At 35.9% G+C, this 17,854-nt stretch overlaps 2 protein-coding genes across 5 annotated transcripts in view; one reads left to right on the top strand and one right to left on the bottom strand.

Annotated features, from left to right (window-relative positions):
* The first annotated feature begins 342 nt into the window (after positions 1-342).
* LOC110839260 (microcephalin) lies at positions 343-12,036 on the top strand. 4 transcript variants are annotated; one of them, XM_022083307.2, is made up of 7 exons: positions 343-501; positions 1,166-1,328; positions 1,896-2,748; positions 3,374-3,483; positions 4,314-5,914; positions 7,735-7,975; positions 8,751-12,036. In XM_022083307.2, exons 3-7 carry the CDS (start codon positions 1,923-1,925, stop codon positions 9,036-9,038), a joined length of 3,066 nt encoding a protein of 1,021 aa, XP_021938999.1. In that variant the 5' UTR covers positions 343-501; positions 1,166-1,328; positions 1,896-1,922; the 3' UTR covers positions 9,039-12,036. The 4 variants fall into 4 exon arrangements, with proteins under 4 accessions (XP_021938999.1, XP_021938998.1, XP_021939001.1 ...); XM_022083306.2 differs by lacking the exon at positions 1,166-1,328; XM_022083309.2 differs by lacking the exons at positions 1,166-1,328; positions 8,751-12,036 and having other exon boundaries at positions 346-501; positions 7,724-7,933.
* Positions 11,738-17,854, bottom strand: part of Prm (Paramyosin) — a 26,135-nt gene continuing 20,018 nt past the window's right edge. The window contains exons 13-18 of the mRNA XM_022083312.2: positions 16,904-17,099; positions 15,086-15,214; positions 14,029-14,193; positions 13,340-13,546; positions 12,949-13,149; positions 11,738-12,446 (exon numbers count right to left, since the gene is read on the bottom strand). Coding sequence (XP_021939004.2) covers positions 12,240-12,446; positions 12,949-13,149; positions 13,340-13,546; positions 14,029-14,193; positions 15,086-15,214; positions 16,904-17,099 — 1,105 coding nt within the window. The 3' untranslated portion in view covers positions 11,738-12,239. The remainder of the gene's footprint in view (positions 12,447-12,948; positions 13,150-13,339; positions 13,547-14,028; positions 14,194-15,085; positions 15,215-16,903; positions 17,100-17,854) is intronic.

Raw genomic sequence — 17,854 nt, 5'->3', positions numbered from 1 at the left:
GCAGGAGCAGTGGGACATCACATCTACATCTAAGACAATTTCAGGTCTAACAAAATCTAATATTTATTTCGTACGGTTTTCAAGCATGGAAGTATTTTTATTGTCATTTTTAGGGTGTTGTTTTGAGGTAATCCATTTTTAACATGGTTTAATAATGCCCATATCAGATAATGTACATAGTGAGGACAGTATTTATAAAATTGTAGGTTAAAGTCATTGTCCAAGGCTATAAGTGGACTTGTCGGTTTATTTATATATGACTACACAGGTTTACAACCTAGAAGACACCCATCTTTAAACTTCTCGTCGTGTGATCCACAAATCCTACCGTTGTTTCTGAATGCTGTCTACACTCGTAGCAAAGTGGTGATTGGTGAGGTTATCTGTGTTCTCATTTAAAACTTTGACACCTGCCTGCATGAACGTAACAACATTATGGAGTGTATAAGAAAAAGATCACTTTGCCAATGTGTATTTCAGCTTGATTGACGATTTATCAAGGTAAGTGGATTATATGGTTTTAAATAATAGACGTACTGGTGTCTGTAGAATTTATTCCAAATGCCGGGTTGTATTTGACGAGTACTCTAGAGAAATATAATTGATGTATGAGCATATAAACATTCAGAAGACGGTTTATTGTGGTAGAAGTTTACCGAAGTTTCAGGGGTACTTTCTGCCCTGATAATGGAGGAAGTAATTACCCCTGAAACGTCAATAAACTTCTGTCAGAAAACATGACACTGCATCCCAGAAGAGTCTTAATACTCACAGTTGAGAGCTTGAAATTTCACTTGCTTTTCCTCCCATTCATCGTGGTGACACACTCCAGCATGTCTTTGGCTTGTCTGTTTGCCACTCTTTGGCCATGACCATACCATATTATTTTTTTATTTGTATGTAATCAAAAATAGAATTTTGTAAAACCAATTGTTTTATTTGTTTTTTATGTTTTTGCTGATCATCTCCAGAAAATAGTCTTGCTTTGTTTCGGGGTATTTTGGAGCACAGATTGTGGAATTTTTATTGGCATATTTGCCACAGTCCCCTGCCTTTTCATAAGATTAAATATCGTGAGAGCGGAAGTGTGTGCTGAAATGGAATTCACATATTTTCCAAATGCATAGTTTGCATTTGTGCAATTTCATCAAAATTTATTAAATAGTTTCAGAGACAGAACTTGTAGATGGACATGCAGATGTAACTTCTCTATTATATGGTCCGTGTATGAACTTTATGGAAAGAATGTGTGATAAGCATTGGAATCTGGGCTGTCTGTAAGAATAACATGCATAATGTGATTTAGTTCAGGCTGCCATGAGAATAAGGTAGGACCAGTACTGTAGTTTATTTTATTACTAACTCCATGTCTCAATGAGAATAGCATAAGGCTGTGTTTTGCAACCTATGTGCTGTCGCAAGTTTTCAAGTGTGCTACAGATTTTTATAAGAATTTTTTTACTCATACATTGTGTTTAGAATAATGCAATATCTTGTCTTCTGTAATTAGAATCTATATTATACACACCACACTGGTTCATCATTGATAGTTTTATTAAACATGTGTTATGTTTCATTTTCATATGCCTGCATCTTAAAGGTCAAGGATATATATGTAGATACATGTTTGTGGCTGTGTGTAGTTTTGTACCCCCTTTTCTTGATGCAAACTTTTGTGGTGTTCTGCCATGTGTCTTTGACAAATTAGGGTCTATTGTGGGTGAAAAAAGAATTGCAGATCATTTGCATAAGGTGTACTTCGTGTCAGTAGACCATGCCAATAATAATATTGCAAAGCACATGTGACAGGAATAATTATAGTATAGTAAACGTAAGACACTTTTCTGTAATTGTCCTGTTAATAAATTAAAATATTCTGCTTTCAACTTTTATAGATATTCATTCTGCATAGGATTAAAAACATGGCTGCTACAGATTTGTTGGATTATTCAAATGAACAAGGCTTAAATGTTGACTGCACTCCAGAGAGGCAGCAGGGAATGGGAAGCTTAAGTGGATCTGGCCGAAGCAGTGTTCGAAAATCCGGAAAGTTACGCAAGCTGTTCACACCCAAAGAGTTGCACAGTGTGGATGAAAATACTGATATCAGTCCTGAACCATGCCTTAAAAGGAAAAGATTGTCATCAATATCACATACTGCTACTGTTGCAAATGGAAGTTATATTGATTCAAGTTTTGATGTTGTAGATGTAACACCCGGCATAAATGGATTACAGTCACTAACGTTTCGATCACACTTAAATAATTACTCTTCTGTACCAGTAGGCAACCTTAAAGTTACACCAGAATCTATGCAACATTGTGATTCATTTAATAAGAATGATTCAGAAAGTTTGCCACTGTCGCCTGTAAGTATTAAAATGTATGAAAATGGGAAGAAGATGGAAAAAGTTGGAAGGAAGGGATTATTTTGTAGGAAGGGAAGTAAGTCATCAGGAGTTAGTGGTATCACAAGCCTGTCGGCAGCAAAGACTTCCCATGCTACAAGCAGTAAGTGCAGTGGTTCAGTTATTGGCAATTCTTTAGATACAACAGGTAGAGTGCATAGGAGACAAACAGAGATTATTCACCACACCAAGCAGAATGGGTTAGGTAACTTCTCAGAATTGATACATAAGATTCCTTGCAGAACTGAGGCAATTATAAGTCCTCAGAAGTCTCCACAATGCAATGAAGACGAAGAAGAACTTCCTCCCACTCAACCTATAGCCAGCCTGTTACTAAGAGGTGAGTGTCACCAATTTGTCCATAAAATTAGACATATGTGTGTATGTATGTGTGTGTATGTGTGTGTGTGTGTGTGTGTGTGTGTGTGTGTGTATATATATATGTGTGTGTGTGTGTGTGTGTCTTTGAAAAGTATTAAACTTTTGTTGTGTAATTTTTATTGTATGAAATATGAGTTGCAACGTCATAATGGTGACCCATTAACAGTTGTGAAGTTTACTACAGCAAGGAACTTCAGATATCTGTTTTGTATAACCTTTTCTGTTAAGATCATATAAAGAAGTGAACAAGCAAAATTGTCATACTGTCATTTATTTGGCCTGACACATGTTTGTTCAAGTTACTTGAGACTCTGTTTACAAACAATTCAGCAAGATTTATTCTTACATGAGTTTGCTCTGTACTACATATAACAAACCATGTAAATAAAAAATAGGCGTTAAATTAGATCAGACCCAGTCTGTGAATTTGGCGACGTGTGTAATTATTTACAGACGTATTCAATGAGATTTCAGATCATAGTTCTCTGAGGAGTGAAACCTGTTTCTCAAACTACTACCACCACCACCACCACCACCACTAAAGGTTCAGTGCACTTATATTTGTTGCACTTCCTATTTTGTAGGAGTTGTTGCCTATGCGGAGGTTAGGTCAGGAGGTGACAACAGATCCATGGGAATCAAAGCTCACTTGAGATCACTTGGTGCAAATGTGAGGGACAAATTTACAAATGACGTAAGTTGTGGACATTTAGAGACAGATATATGACTGTGTGTTATATTTTTGCCATCTTTAGTAGCAATACTGTGTGCAACCTGCACAGAGGAGTTGACAGTGTTATCTCTATACTAATGAGTTATAAGCGTTTTATATACATGGTTTTAATACCCTTGAAACTGTGATAGATTGCCATCATATGCTGCCTTGTCAGTTTATTGTATCATTTTTATGAATATAGTAAATTTGCTTCCTTCCTGAAAAATTATTTTCTATTTAGAATCATAATGACAAAATGAAAAATATTTGCCTGTTACAGTTTTTATGAGACTCCAGTATGTATCTTAATACTGTCAAAACTGTTTATGACAAATATATATCCTACATGTTTCAGCCAAAGGACAAAATATATAAGTTGAAGCCTTACAAACTTTTTTCAGCTGATCACAAATATGCAAAATGTACAAAACCATCAGAATAATGTGCAGAAAATTCTAGGCAGTATCAAGAAACTTGAAGCACAGTAGTAACTTCTTGCCTGGGATTCAATTTGTGAGAATAAGATTAATATTGGAATTTGTATTAAATCCTGTATATGTCTAGCCTGTGTAACATAGCAAAAGTTTTTACCCCCTCATTTACTGTGACAAATAAATCTTATTTCTTAGTAAAACATAAAACATAATTTGGGATTCAAGTCTGCAGAATATAAGACAGAATTTTTATTGTTGGTGTATGAATTTTTGTGAAGCTGACTCAAAACATTTTCCCCTGTTTTGTTATATCATGATAATGTATTACTGGAAGATGCTGACTGTGATGTCTTTGTAATAATGTTCATTTGGTAGGTTACCCATGTGGTGTTCAACGAAGGTCTGTTATCAACTTACAAGAAAGCGATCAAGAGGAAAGTGCATCTCGTTTCTGTGTCATGGATTGAGGAGTGTAAAAATGCACAAACCATAGTATCAGAAAGGCTGTATCCCCCTTTTGATATGGCAAAATATGAATCTCCAAATCTTTTAAAGAAGTTCAGAAAAGCAAAATCATTGCAACCTGATTTTGAAAATGTAGAAGAAAAAATTAAAAAAAGACGCCAAAAGAAGTTTGTCTCTGATATAAAGGAGAATGAACCAGAAATTGAGCTGCTGGAAGAACATACATGCAAAAAGCAGATAAAAGTGCCTGAATTTCTTCAGAATGTTAGTAATGAAAATGGACTTGTAAGGACTTTATTGAGTGTAGCTGATATTGGGCCAGAATATGAGAAGATTGTTAACAGACCTGTGAGTCCAACCCTGAGTGAGGAGGAAGATTTCTCTATTCCCCTTGCAGTCCGCTTACTTAGAAAAATTCTTACTCCCCAGCCTAGTCCAGAATTGACCTCGTCAAGAGAAGGAGCTGCAGATAGATTAAAAATGGCATCTTCGGTAGATGACATGAGTATTTCCCCTGGAGCATCCAATATTCAGGAGACCCCAAAGAGACAGTGTGGGCAAGATCTTCAGAGAAGAAACAAAGTTCTTCCTTGCAGTTTTATGGATGGCAAAGATACTGATACAGCTGATACAGGGGCTGAAGTTGGTATAAATAATTTTAATGTGACTACTCAAAGGAATAATTTGTCTCAGTCCTTATCTGAGTCTCCAGCACTCAGCAGATCTGGTAAAGTCTCATTAGCAAAACCAGTGAGAAACATTCTTTTATGCAGTAAAGACAGTGGAGCAAAAAATGACAAATGCAATATGTCTTCAGCAAAACTCCATACTACCACTGGCGGTGTTGCAGACAGTATGATAAAATCTGGCAAAAATGAAGTTCGGAAGGGTGAGAAAAGAAAACGGAGTACAATGGAAAATATTATAGTTGAGAATTCAGATTACAAATCTGGTAATCAGTGTGAAAATCATCCAGTTAACACTGAAAATTTAAGAGCTGGAATGTTTTCTTCTGTATCTATGAACAAGGAGGATCAGTTTCCAGATGATATGTGCGGTGGTGCCACAGTAAGTAAAATAACTTTGAGGAAGAAAAGGAAATTGTTACCTTTGCAACAGCTTAATTCACCAGACATGTTAGATGTTTCTGCAGACACAGAAGAAACTTGTGTTCCATCTGTGCAGTGTCCATACACACCAGAAGGGAAGACTACTGGAAGGAAGAAAAGGAAGACATTGCTTGTTGCAGGAGAAACCAGTGCCATGGAGTTGACATCTTGTGTACCATCCACTTCAACCCTGAAGGTACTGAAATGCAGCAGACAGATTCATAAGAAATTTGATTCCTCCTCAAATGAAAAACATGAATTTGTGAGCCAAGTATCTTTATCCTACTCTAGAAGTTGCGTGGATGAATTTATCAGAATCCCTGAGCTGCCAGCAGTGGAGAAGCCACACAAAATTTTAGAGAGAAAATTGCCATCACTAGTGTGCACCGGTCTACACAGACAGTAAGTTCTCTTACAGTTATGGCAAGCAGAAATATACTAGTTCTTTGTCTTATTTACAGTCAATTTAAATGCAAACTGGGGATGCTTGTATGTTTTAATAAGCCTGTTTACTCTTCCAACAAATTTTCTTAAATCAAATCTTCATATTATGTTCTGAGATCTGCTGTGATTTGTTACATAAGGAAGTAATGCAAGATACTGTTATAGAGTTGTTAAAATTAGTTGTGATTTCAAAATCCTATCAAGGAGACAAAGGGTTATATTTAAGGTATGCTAGTAGTCTGAGAGTAGCATTATCAGTTTGTCAAATATTTTCATGTTTATTGCTGTAATGAAATGTTCACATTGTATTTCAAATGCCCTTGACTTCAGTCTCAGCTGTGATTAGTTACATATGAATTTAATATATGGTACAAAATGGTATTACTACAGTTTGTCATATTTAAATATTTTGTCATTAGGACAGAGAAGTATTTCAGTTTAACTATTCATTCCATATGCATCATTGCATCAATCAGACTTTCATGAAGTACTTATAAAATACCTCTGATCCTGCCCAAGTTTGGTAATTGTTAACTGGATTCATAAATTTTTTTCCTAGTTAAAATAACAGATTGGAACACCTATTGTATTTATTTTCTCTTTCTTTTCTTCCCCTTAAATAACTATATAGGCTGAATATATTTTAATACAGTTTAAGATTTGTAGATCTTACTAGTGTTTATTGACCAAACAATGTTTATATTGAACAGTTTATTATAATTTTTCATTTCTCTGCTTTTAAACACATACAAGCTCACATCTTTCTAATTTTATATGTGAGCTTTTGAGCAGTTTAAAGTTGTTCTGATAATAAATGTCAATCTTTGTAACATAAAAATTATAATTTTAATTGGATTTGTATATGTGGTGAAGTTTCAGGTTCTTACAGTAGCACATATGAAGACTGTCTTCTGGTATGTTGCACCATATAGTCTATTACAAGCTTACCACATTTTTGAGGTACTTGCTGCCCTAATTATGGAGGCAGCAAGCACCTCTGAAGTGTCAGTATACTTCTACCAGACTACACAGCACAACATGCCGGAAGATGGTCATCATACGTGTGGTGTGTATTCATCTTCCCCAAAATTCCAAATATGGGGATTTGTTTAAAATTGTGCAGTGTAGACCAAATTAAATGTTATTGGTGATAACCAGTGTTTCATTTAATGAAAATTGTATGTGTCCTAACAGGCAGTGTGAGTAGATAATTTTTTTAAATAAAACTAAACTCAGACCAAAGCTAAACAATTCTAATACTTTGCATTTTCTTTGGTGTTTCAGCTTCAGTAACAAAATGTAGTGTTCTTCCACCAAACACATGATACACAGTTACACAATTTATGAAATAAGTGTGCAGTAATATTTATGGACAGCATCAAACAGTTTGTGAATCTTCATTTTATTCTTGTTCAGTGTGAGAATACTGAAAAATGTTTTCAAAGATAAGTTGTAGGTGATAATAAAAAATAATTTACTGTGTTTTGATTTAATTAATTAAAATTAGCATATCTGCATATAATTATGTAGGATTTGCTAAGCATGCAGCTTGAACTTCAGCATGTTCATTCATTTTACAACCAAATTAATAAGTAGTATTCCACAACCGGTCATTGGATTATGCATTATATTTTTTGAATAGTGCTCAAGGTTTATTAAACTTCTAAAATTTTGGCCAGCACTGATCTCTACTTTGAATCACTCCCAAACTACCTGCCTTTCTAATTAACTCAACATTTTGAATTGAAGAAATTATACATGCTGTAGTTTTATTGCAGTGAAGTGGAGGTTGTGGCATCTGTGGTCGAGAAGTTGGGAGGCTTTATTATAGAAGCTAATGTCTCTGAAAAGACCACTCATGTTGTCACACAAGGATCAAGGCGTACAATAAACCTGTTGAAAGGAATTGCTAGGGGCTGCTGGATTGTCCTGCAGGAATGGGTGCTTAAATCTCTGAGTGCTGACATGTGGTTGGAAGAGGATGAATTTGAACTGGCTGAATTCTCCCCAGCTGTCAAGGTAATATTATTTTTGTATACAAAATATTGTAATCATAATATTTTAATATGTGTATTCAGTTTCTTTTATTTTTAAATAATTTTTATTCTGTAAATGATTGGAAAACCTGGAGGACAGAACTTGGAAGACCTGGGTATAGATGGAACTATTAAAATGCACCACAAGGTAAGAACATTTGATTATTTGAACTACTACAACCATTTGGAGAAGGCCTTGTGACTTGCAGCAGTTAGTGAAGTGCTTCAATCATATTGTGACGTCAACACCAATCGACTATGCGCCCTATGTCAACCTTGATTTATTGTGAATAAATCAGTTTACAGAGTCTACACACATAGGCAACTATCCTAACACTCGGGGAGACGATTCTTTATAGCCGTCGGCCCATCTGTGGAATGTTCCAGACCAAGGATCTAGAAGATTCACTTCCTCGAATGTTCTGTTAAGGAAGTGATTACACCGTCTGGAACATTCCGTGGTGGCCACGCCTACAGCCTGCATCCACCAGCCAGGGAGGGAAGTTAGGCAGCCCCTCTCCTCCAGTGTGAGCCATATGCTCTTTCGGCGCCATGTCAAAATATTATCTTGCTACCTTCTTCATATTTCCTTCAAACCTTGCAATTGATATTTAAAACAAATTAACTTGTGCTGATATAATAATATTGAAACAGTGAGGATTCATCCAATTTAGTGTCAGAACCAGTGGTGGGCTGTTGCTAACACAGTAACAAACCTTTGAATATTCATATATTCTTTCTTTCTTTCTTCTTTGCAGCAATGCCGGATGCAGAAATTGTCATTTGGGCCTGTGTACAAACTGGACTTGTTCAGAACTTGTGGTGCCATCTGTGTGAGTAAGAAGAGTGTACCACCAAAGCGAGTCTTGGAAGAGTTAATCACATTATGTGGTGGGCGTGTAGTGCCTGCAATTCGTTCTGCTTGTTTATTGGTGGGGAATGGTTCCTGTACTCGGCATGAACATGTTAAGCATGTTAATGAAAAGTGGGTATTGGACTCCATACAATTCAATTCACTCAGACCAGTGAGTGAATACACATTATGAGAAAAATATTTTGGGTTGTGGGTGGGAAATGACGTGTCAGAGATTTTAGTGTACGGTTCACTGTACTGTCAGAATAATGCTTAAAATGGGTAGCTCTTAGTAGGTCATTAAGAATTTCATTTGAATCCAGTGTTGAACTCTATAAAGATGGTAAGGGGTCAGCTTTACATTTTGATTTACCATTCCCAGGAATGTTAGTTGTATTCATTTCATCCGGTTGATTTAAGTTAGATATGCACCATTCTTTCTTGTCAAGACCAAGTGAAGAACTGAGTGTATGTACTGAAAGATAATAGATATCTTTTTGGAAGTATTTGTGTATGACTGCCATAACTGAGTTAAATGAAAACATGCAGTTATGCTGACTTACATTTCTGTCTCCCTTCCAGTGCTTGATATTTGAATTCATTTAAGAAATGATTTTTTCTCCACATGAAGAAGTGATAAAACAGCAGTCAAATGACTAACTGATAATAATTTGTTTACTTATAAAATTGTAATATTTTGATTCTTATTATTGTTTTTGACTGCATGGCAATGAGTCTTGACTTTGTGTCACTTTGATTATTTAACATTGCTGTCTTACCCTAAAGTGAGTTTCATGCATGTTAGAGATTTTCATAAAATACTCCGTATTGAGTGGAACTTAGTGTCTGTTACAGTTTTGAAAAGAGAAATCAAATTCAGTTATTTAGTGCCTTTATATGTACTATTTTGACTTCATATTTTAAATTGAATATATAAGGGAGTAGCAACCATTTTCAGTTTAAAAAAAATCGTACTCAAAATATGCATTGCTGCCTTAAAACAGATAAGACAAAATTTATCAGTATGTAAAAGGATTTAAATTTAAATTGAGAGAGTTTCAGCTGTTATAATTATAGCTGTAGTAAATGAGAAACTGAAGTTTAGAAAATGCACTACTTCCTCACACTGAAGTTTTTTGATGGGACAGTAGTACACAGCAGGAGTGTTAATTAACTTGAATAGTATTTGATGTAATCTCTGATTGAGGTTCCAAGGCCATGTGCTCTGGTCTAAGAGAATTATCTTTATTTATGTATGGAAAATCTGCTGTTTTCTGTATTAATAATGTGTTAATAGAATTGTGTTGCCAGTTCTGGAAGCATGGCTTTTCTTCAGGGTTTCTTGTTTGTGTTTTCAAACAAAATATTTGAGATTGTGAGTAAGTGTTTGAGGTTTGGTAATATGTTTCTCTGTGTGTGTGTAAGTAAGTCTGCAGTATTTGCGTCTGTAATTTGAATCTTATATTTATTTGAGGTCTGTGGTTAGTGAGAGAGAAAAATATACAAAAAGCACATATTTAGTATTAAAATTATATGTTGTAGATTTCACGGAGTTTTCTCTTGTTCTCTTCACTACTTGAAGTACGTGATCACTAACAGTTGTAGCTAGGACGCTGTGGCATCTGCAGGAAGACACTGGCTTAAAGCCTCTTCATTTTCACTTACTTGGTGTAATATTATCATCATATGGTAATAAAATGAAAAATTCATAACATGTAAGTAGTGCAGAGATGGTTTGAAATATATAATAAATTGAGGAGTGATATTGGATACTGGATATCCAAACTGTTATCTGGAATGTCTTCCTCAAGAAGTTCAGCCCAGTTAGTCCTGTGGTACTGAAGATGTCATAGCAAAGAAACTGAGTAGCCCATCTGAAACAAATATGCTGTGGCACAATATTCTGCTGGTACCTGAGCCCTGGAGTGGAGTTAGTTCAGTAATGCTCTGAGCATAAAGTTGTCGCATACATTCTGATGTCCTTCATTGGAGATACTATATTTTATTAATTGTGTTTTACACACATCTGTAAATTAAATATTCTATGACTTGCCCACTTTGTTCGACTTTTGCGCAGAGGCAGTGGTGAAGGTTCTTAGTTTTTGATGGTGGTGTTTGTTAAATTTCTTTATTTCACTTTAGTAGCTTGTTTCCCCTTCCAGACATGAGATGTTTTTTATGGCATAAAACATTTATACATTTTAAAAATTGTGTATGAATAGTCATTGATAAATTTTTCTAAATTTGTTAAAATAAGCATTGTAATAATATTTTAAGTAATGTAAACAACAATGGAAGCAAAGGGTATTTTATTTGCTTGCCTCTTTGATTTCATTTCAGGAGTAAAGAACTGATGATCAGATATGTCTGAAATAAATAGGTGTAGACCAAAATGAGGGAAGAGAATAGTTTAATCATGTGAACTTTGTTATTGTAGTATGTAAATTCATAATGCAATTTTTATTTCTAGATAGATTGATATTATTTAGACTTTAATGATATATTTTAATGCATTACAAAGATGTTTATTACCATGCAATATCTTCAAGAGATTGCTAAACAATTTGTGATCCAAAACATTTTATTTTTCATCTTGCCTAATAACCTTCGTTTGGCTAGCATCTTCCAGGCTATAATCTTATAACAGCCAGACATATAATAAAACAGAGTCGTACTGCATAACAGCAGTCTTATGCTATTGATGACGGTTTTTGAAGTCTTTCAGCGTAGATACTGCTGTCATACTGTGTTTTTGTTGTCCTGCTCAACCTCACCCAGCCTTGAGGTTGTAGCAAGAACCAGTAAACAAGCATTTTTGTCACATTCTAGTTGTCATCATCCAAGTTTCCTGTCTCTGATTGGAACAATGTCATAAACATATAAAACACAGTATTCCCACAATTACTACGCTACTGTTTTTCTTTAATTTTTTCAAAGTACATCTTACAGATAAAGTACAATAATGGTTGTTTAACAAACTATTAGAATCCTGAAATTGTTTAAACTGCCTTGTATTTTTTGTTTTTGTTTGGAAATCTGTTTTTTTCAGTGAATTAAAATTTTAACAACAGCCTGAGTTGGTTATTTGTGTGGGGATAAGCTTACAATCTACTAGTGAATGCAGGTGAGTTAAGAAATCCTTGGAACTGGTGTAAGCTCCATTATTTACAGAATAAAGCAACAGATTTCCATCAAATTTTTGCTGCTGTTCATGACATTTCTTTTTCTTCCTAGGCAGTGCTGCTTTCCTACCTATCACTTGAAATGTACTGAGCATGTCCTGGTGGAAGAGCAGGTGCATGTGAACAGTTCATTTCTTCAGGACTCCACAACCTTGCATGTAGACTGCTGTCCAGCACTTTCACCCTTGTACTTGTTATTCTGTGTGAAGTGTTTAGATGCCCTCTGTAGTGGTGGTTCTGTGTGTCTCCTGCACCAGGTACACCTGGCTTCCAGGCACTGTGCTTGTGGTGACGAAGGTACGGTGCTTGGCACGAATTAATGACAGGTTGCTCTCGGCTGTGTCGGCACGGTCCTCGGCTGCCTCGAGCTCCCGCTGGAAGCGACGCACGCGTGTCACACTCTGCTGTGACATGCCCTCCTGTGGGAACGTATTAATCCATAATTTTTGTGTTTTGTTCCACATAATATGTGTACAGTGAAGTATTTCAAACGACACATCCTATTAACTTAAAACTGTATTCAGTTACTGGTTTTTTCTAAATTTTATCTATAAATAGTCTCCAGAAGTTAGAGAGCTAGGTGAGTAATACTGGCTACAACTCATTGTTTTTTAATTTAATTATATACTAAAGTATGCAGCTTTGATTGATGAACAGAAAAAAAGTAATTGTAATATGACCTCATATGAAATTTATTGTAGTGCGTAACATAGATTTATAATCTCAGAATTGATTTCAATTTTCTGTGATAAGACGGTTCATTCCTCTGAAACTAATACATTCCAATTTAAATGTAAAAATAAAATAATTTGTTAGTGCACTGGGAAGTCACACGAGATATAATTTCAGAATAAAGTTAGCTGGAGAGGAATTATGTAAATTGGGCATATAAGCAGAGAAACTTGGTGTGGATCAACTGACCTGTTCTTGTAGCTGTCTCTTGTAGATGCTGACCCTCTGGCTGATTTTATCAAGGGACTCCTGGAGCAGGGAAACATTTTTCTGGTCTTCTTCCGACTGGATCAACACCTCCTTAACCTGGCGTTCCTTCTTGCGCAGAATCTTAATCGTCTCAGAGTGGCGACGCTTTTCTTCATCAAGCTCCAGTTCCAGATCACGTATCTGTATTCACATAATAGGGTAATACAATTAGATGTGATTAGGACTTATTTACTATGGTACAATGCTTATGTAAATAGAATTGATTTAAGTTCTGACAAAATAGTAACACATAAGACATTTTTCTGTGTAATGATTCTGTTTCGTAGACTATGCATCATAGAATCAAATGGTCTGTAACTGTCAGACTCACCCTAGCTTCCAGCTTGCTGATGATGCGCTTGCCACCAACAATAGCATTGGCTTCTACTTCCTCCAGGCGCACAGACAGGTTCTTCACCTCAATCTCCAGGGACTTCTTGATGGCCTCAATCTTGACAATGCGCTCCTGTTCTTCATGCAGGATCTCAACAGTGTGCTTTAGTTCAACCTGCACGCGCTGGTAGCGCTCATCAGCTGACTGCATTGATAATAGTCACAATGAAAAGAGGCTATTGTAATGGTTACACCAGAAGGAAAACAGTACAAACTTTAAAACTTTCTGTGTTAAATTGGTTCTAAATTGGAGTTAAACATAGTTTGAAGGTAGGATTTAGCTTTCTATGAATGTACTGTGGAAAGGAAGAAATGAAAAATGTTTTCCACAGATTACAACAGGTTGGAATTGGGGTATATAACCTAGAGATGAAATTTAGTAAAATGTTGAGCAGGATGTATGTAAGATGTCTATCTTTGGTTGTAGTGCCATGTAGTCTGGTAGAAGTTTACTGACATTTCAGAGGTCCTTGCTGCATGGTGCTACAACCCAGAAGACAGACGTCTTCAGGCTCATCACCGTGAAAACCTGAAATTCTACCAAGGTGTATGTACTTCTCACCAAAAAAAATATTGATTTGCTTTGAAAAGAAAGTTATATAAGTTTATTATTGAGTTGGAACGTACCCTGAGTTCACGGGTGACCTCATCGTAGTCTCCGGCTAATGTGGCAAGTTCTTGCTCCACCTTGGACTTGGAAGATGCCAAATTGACATTGATGGTGGTCAGCTCATTGACTCTGGAGATAGATTCCTCATACAGCTGCTCAGCTGTTCGCTTGGCACGCAGAGCCTGTACAACAAAATGTTTTCAGCATTGCTTTAACCATAATCATTCAGATAAGTGTCTGAGTCTTGATGTGTAATTACTTGCCTGCTTGTAGAGCTTACAGTGACACAAGTTGGAAGTGTCCAAAATCAAGATCCCCTAGTCAAAATAATGTGTTTGCTGAAGAAAAACATACAAGGAAGTGGAACAAGTAAATTTATTAGACATGTGACACAAATATATAAATAACTGAGGAAAATAAGCTAGAAGACGGAGGCATGCAATAAATCATAGAAAAAGTAACATGCTGGAAAATCCTAACCAATTAGGAATATACTCTGGAAATGGGAAATGCCTAAGAAGTGGAAAATGTGCCTATACATGCCCATATTGATGTATGGTACAGAAACATTGACATGAACCAAGGCAGATATTAGTAGGCTAACAGAAGCAGAGGTGTGATACTAAAGATGTAAAAAAGGAAAACCAAACAACAATAAGAAATGAAAAACATTAGAATCTACAGATGAACACATTTGAAGTCAAACTAATGTGTAATGGAATGAGATGGTATGGATACATTCTAAGAATGAACATGAAAGTAAAAGGAAAATGCTCAAGAGGAAGACTGAGGTCATGGTAAGAACATGATGTCTCACAGAAGGAAGGACAGAGACAGATGGAGAGGCTTTGTTGTCAGATGACTAAAAATCAGCAAAAGAAGGTTAAAAATGTTGATCTGACTTGTTAAAATCTCAAAAAAAAAAAAAAAAAACTTTTAAATATGAAACTACTGAAAGAACATGATCTGTAAGATCTCGTGGAAAATTAATAGCTCGTGTTTTATTGTAATACCGGGAAGATTGATGGTGGGCTGGTCTGGCCAGTTAAAACTCCATATGCTAAGAGAACGTACCGCCTCGTAGTTTCCACGAATCTCCTCCAGCTCAGCAGTGATGGACTGCAGCTTACGTTGGGCCATACCATACTGGTCCAGAGTCACCTGCAGTTGACGCTGCACCTCATCATAGTGTGCCTGGATTTCCTGTGTGATAGAATTAATTGGTTTCAGTATTATGTGTTAGGATTGTGTTTTTATTGATTGTATTTAGTTTTTACAGTGTACAATTTTAATTGCACATTTATGTCAGCATGAACTTGAAAACATTATTATTATTATTATTATTATTGTCCCATCTCTTCACCACTTTATGGGGTATGTACTTCTATGTACCCGAGACAGACCTTGTCCCTAAGGTACATAGGGCAGCAGCTATTTCTGGGATACATTTTGTTTTTAATATGTATTACATGTATTATATTATTTTATTTTACGACAGCATCTTTCGAATGATGTATGAAGTTATTATTATTATTATTATTATCCCATCTCTTCACCACTTTATGGGGTATGTACTTCCATGTACCCGAGACAGACCTTGTCCCTAAGGTACATAGGGCAGCAGCTATTTCTGGGATACATTTTGTTTTTAATATGTATTACATGTATTATATTATTTTATTTTATGACAGCGTCTTTCGAATGATGTATGAAGTTATTATTATTATTATTATTATCCCATCTCTTCACCACTTTATGGGGTATGTACTTCCATGTACCTGAGACAGACCTTGTCCCTAAGGTACATAGGGCAGCAGCTATTTCTGGGATCCATATTATTTTGAGTAAACATAAAATAACAGTTTAACTTAATACGTTATTAACTGTTCATGAATCACTGAAATATCATTATATTGTCATAATATCTTCCATCAACATGCATTTGTATTAATGTGGTAATATTTCAATGATTAACAAATTTAATTGAACCAAAGACAATGGATAGGAATCAAGTACAATTAAAAACAACTTTTGAACAAAAGGTAAATGAGTGATAACAATGCCAGTCCCAGTAGCTGTGTGGTCTTAGGCCATTTGAATGCAAGAATTATAGTTCTGAGGTTCCCAAACCTTTATCATGTGAGAGTATAAGTTCTGTGGGGGCAGCAGCTGGAACTCAGGTCTGGGGTTTGATGGTGTAGCAGTATGTCACTGCAAAACAAGGCCAGCTGGACTGTGTGCAAGTAATGATGCATGACTGATAAACATTATGAGTGATTTAGAAAATGCAATAGAGGTGGTCCGGGGCCATATTAGGATGTGGCATGAAAATAAATTATTTTGTGACATTCTGGCCAAATACAAAACTGGTCATCATTCCTGTATGCGAAATTCTGGGAATTGTCATTATATTGATATGTATTTCGTATTGTTTTAATTTTTTATATCATTGGAAATGGTTGGGATTGAATTAAGAACCTTAAAAAATATTAAACTTGTGCTATCTCAGTAGTTTTCTGGTAGTAGTTAGAATATAAGTTTTAGTAGTGAAAGGGTTGTGGGTCCAAATCAAACTGTTACCACTAATGTGATAAATAAAGAAAAATATGTCTGTCAGACTAATGAGAACCAGTTAGCTGAAGATAGGGTTTGAGCCAACTGTTGAAATGCTGTGCTCCAGTATATGAAATATACTTCATATTGTGTCCAAGAAAACTGCAGTGTTACATAGTTCCTCATACTTGTAAGATTTGAGGTTTTCACAGCGGTGAGTATGAAGATTACTGCCTCCATCATTAGGGCAGAGGCAGTATGACCTCTGAAACGTTGGTAAACATCGACCAGACTACACAGTGCAACAACCCAGAAGACAGAAATCTTCCTCATACTTACAGTGAGGGTGAGGGACTGCTTCTTGATAGTCTTCTGGAGTTCAATGTTGTTCTTGTTGGCAACATCCAGAGACATTTCTAGCTCAGTGATGTGGATCTGCAACTTCTTCTTGATGCGGGTTACCTCAGTCTTCAGCTTGGTCTCCGCCTCCACAACACGAGCATTGAGTTGTTCAATTTCTATGCTGGTCTGCTTGCTGCAACACATTTAGACACGGTTTAGAATTTGCTTGTACACAGCTCACTCAGTTTGCAGTGTTTAGTTTCATACTACCCCACTGAGAATTTTAGTGTGTTCCTTAGTTTTCATGGTGGATTGCACTACAAGTAGCGTTACAAAAATTGAAAACCATAAATTGTATGAACTTATATATCTTTATAATTACACAATTCTTATATAACCGGATAGCTGTTTGCATATATAGTTTTACATTTCATACTTCCACTGTAAGATGTATGTGTCATATACATTATGCATTGATCTAATAACTTTTTATGTACCACTACACTGCATAGTAAGAATCTTGTAACATTTCTCTTCAAAATATTAATAAACTCACTGTGCAACACTTACAACAAATCACACCCTTTTCATTATGAACCACTGCATTACATACTGATACCTCTTTTCCTCAAAGTATTGTGATGACTTCTTATTAAAACCCTTGAGCTCAACTTTCAGTTCATCCAGGGGCTGTGTTATGGAAGTTTCCTCATTTTGTTTCCTCTGTCTCTGTTCCATGAAGCGCACGTGTTCGTGTGAGTCATGAGATGACAGTTCAGATCTGCGCTGGAAAGCCTTGATGTCAATCCCTGTATTTGAAGACACATTTCTCAAACTATCAGCCAGTATGTGTGCCTCAATTCCTTTGGCTGACTTCCCGCGCAGAAACTCCTGAGCAAACTTGTGTGCATCTGTCAGATTCTCATCCTCCGTAATGTATCCATCTTC

This window comes from Zootermopsis nevadensis, unplaced genomic scaffold (genome assembly GCF_977971745.1).
Source record: "Zootermopsis nevadensis isolate Lab colony 2312 unplaced genomic scaffold, Znev_1.0 Znev_ptg000010l, whole genome shotgun sequence".
NCBI classification, from domain to species: domain Eukaryota; kingdom Metazoa; phylum Arthropoda; class Insecta; order Blattodea; family Termopsidae; genus Zootermopsis; species Zootermopsis nevadensis.
The sequence above is the reverse complement of the archived record's forward strand: the minus strand, read 5'-3'. Positions and strand labels throughout refer to the sequence as shown.

Bases quoted from the DNA above. Each gene is read 5' to 3' on its own strand.
- LOC110839260 (XM_022083306.2), top strand. From the start codon at position 1,923: ATGGCTGCTACAGATTTGTTGGATTATTCAAATGAACAAGGCTTAAAT. The intron at 2,749-3,373 runs GTGAGTGTCACC...CCTATTTTGTAG, and splicing joins AGCCAGCCTGTTACTAAGAG to GAGTTGTTGCCTATGCGGAG. The intron at 3,484-4,313 runs GTAAGTTGTGGA...TTCATTTGGTAG, and splicing joins GGGACAAATTTACAAATGAC to GTTACCCATGTGGTGTTCAA.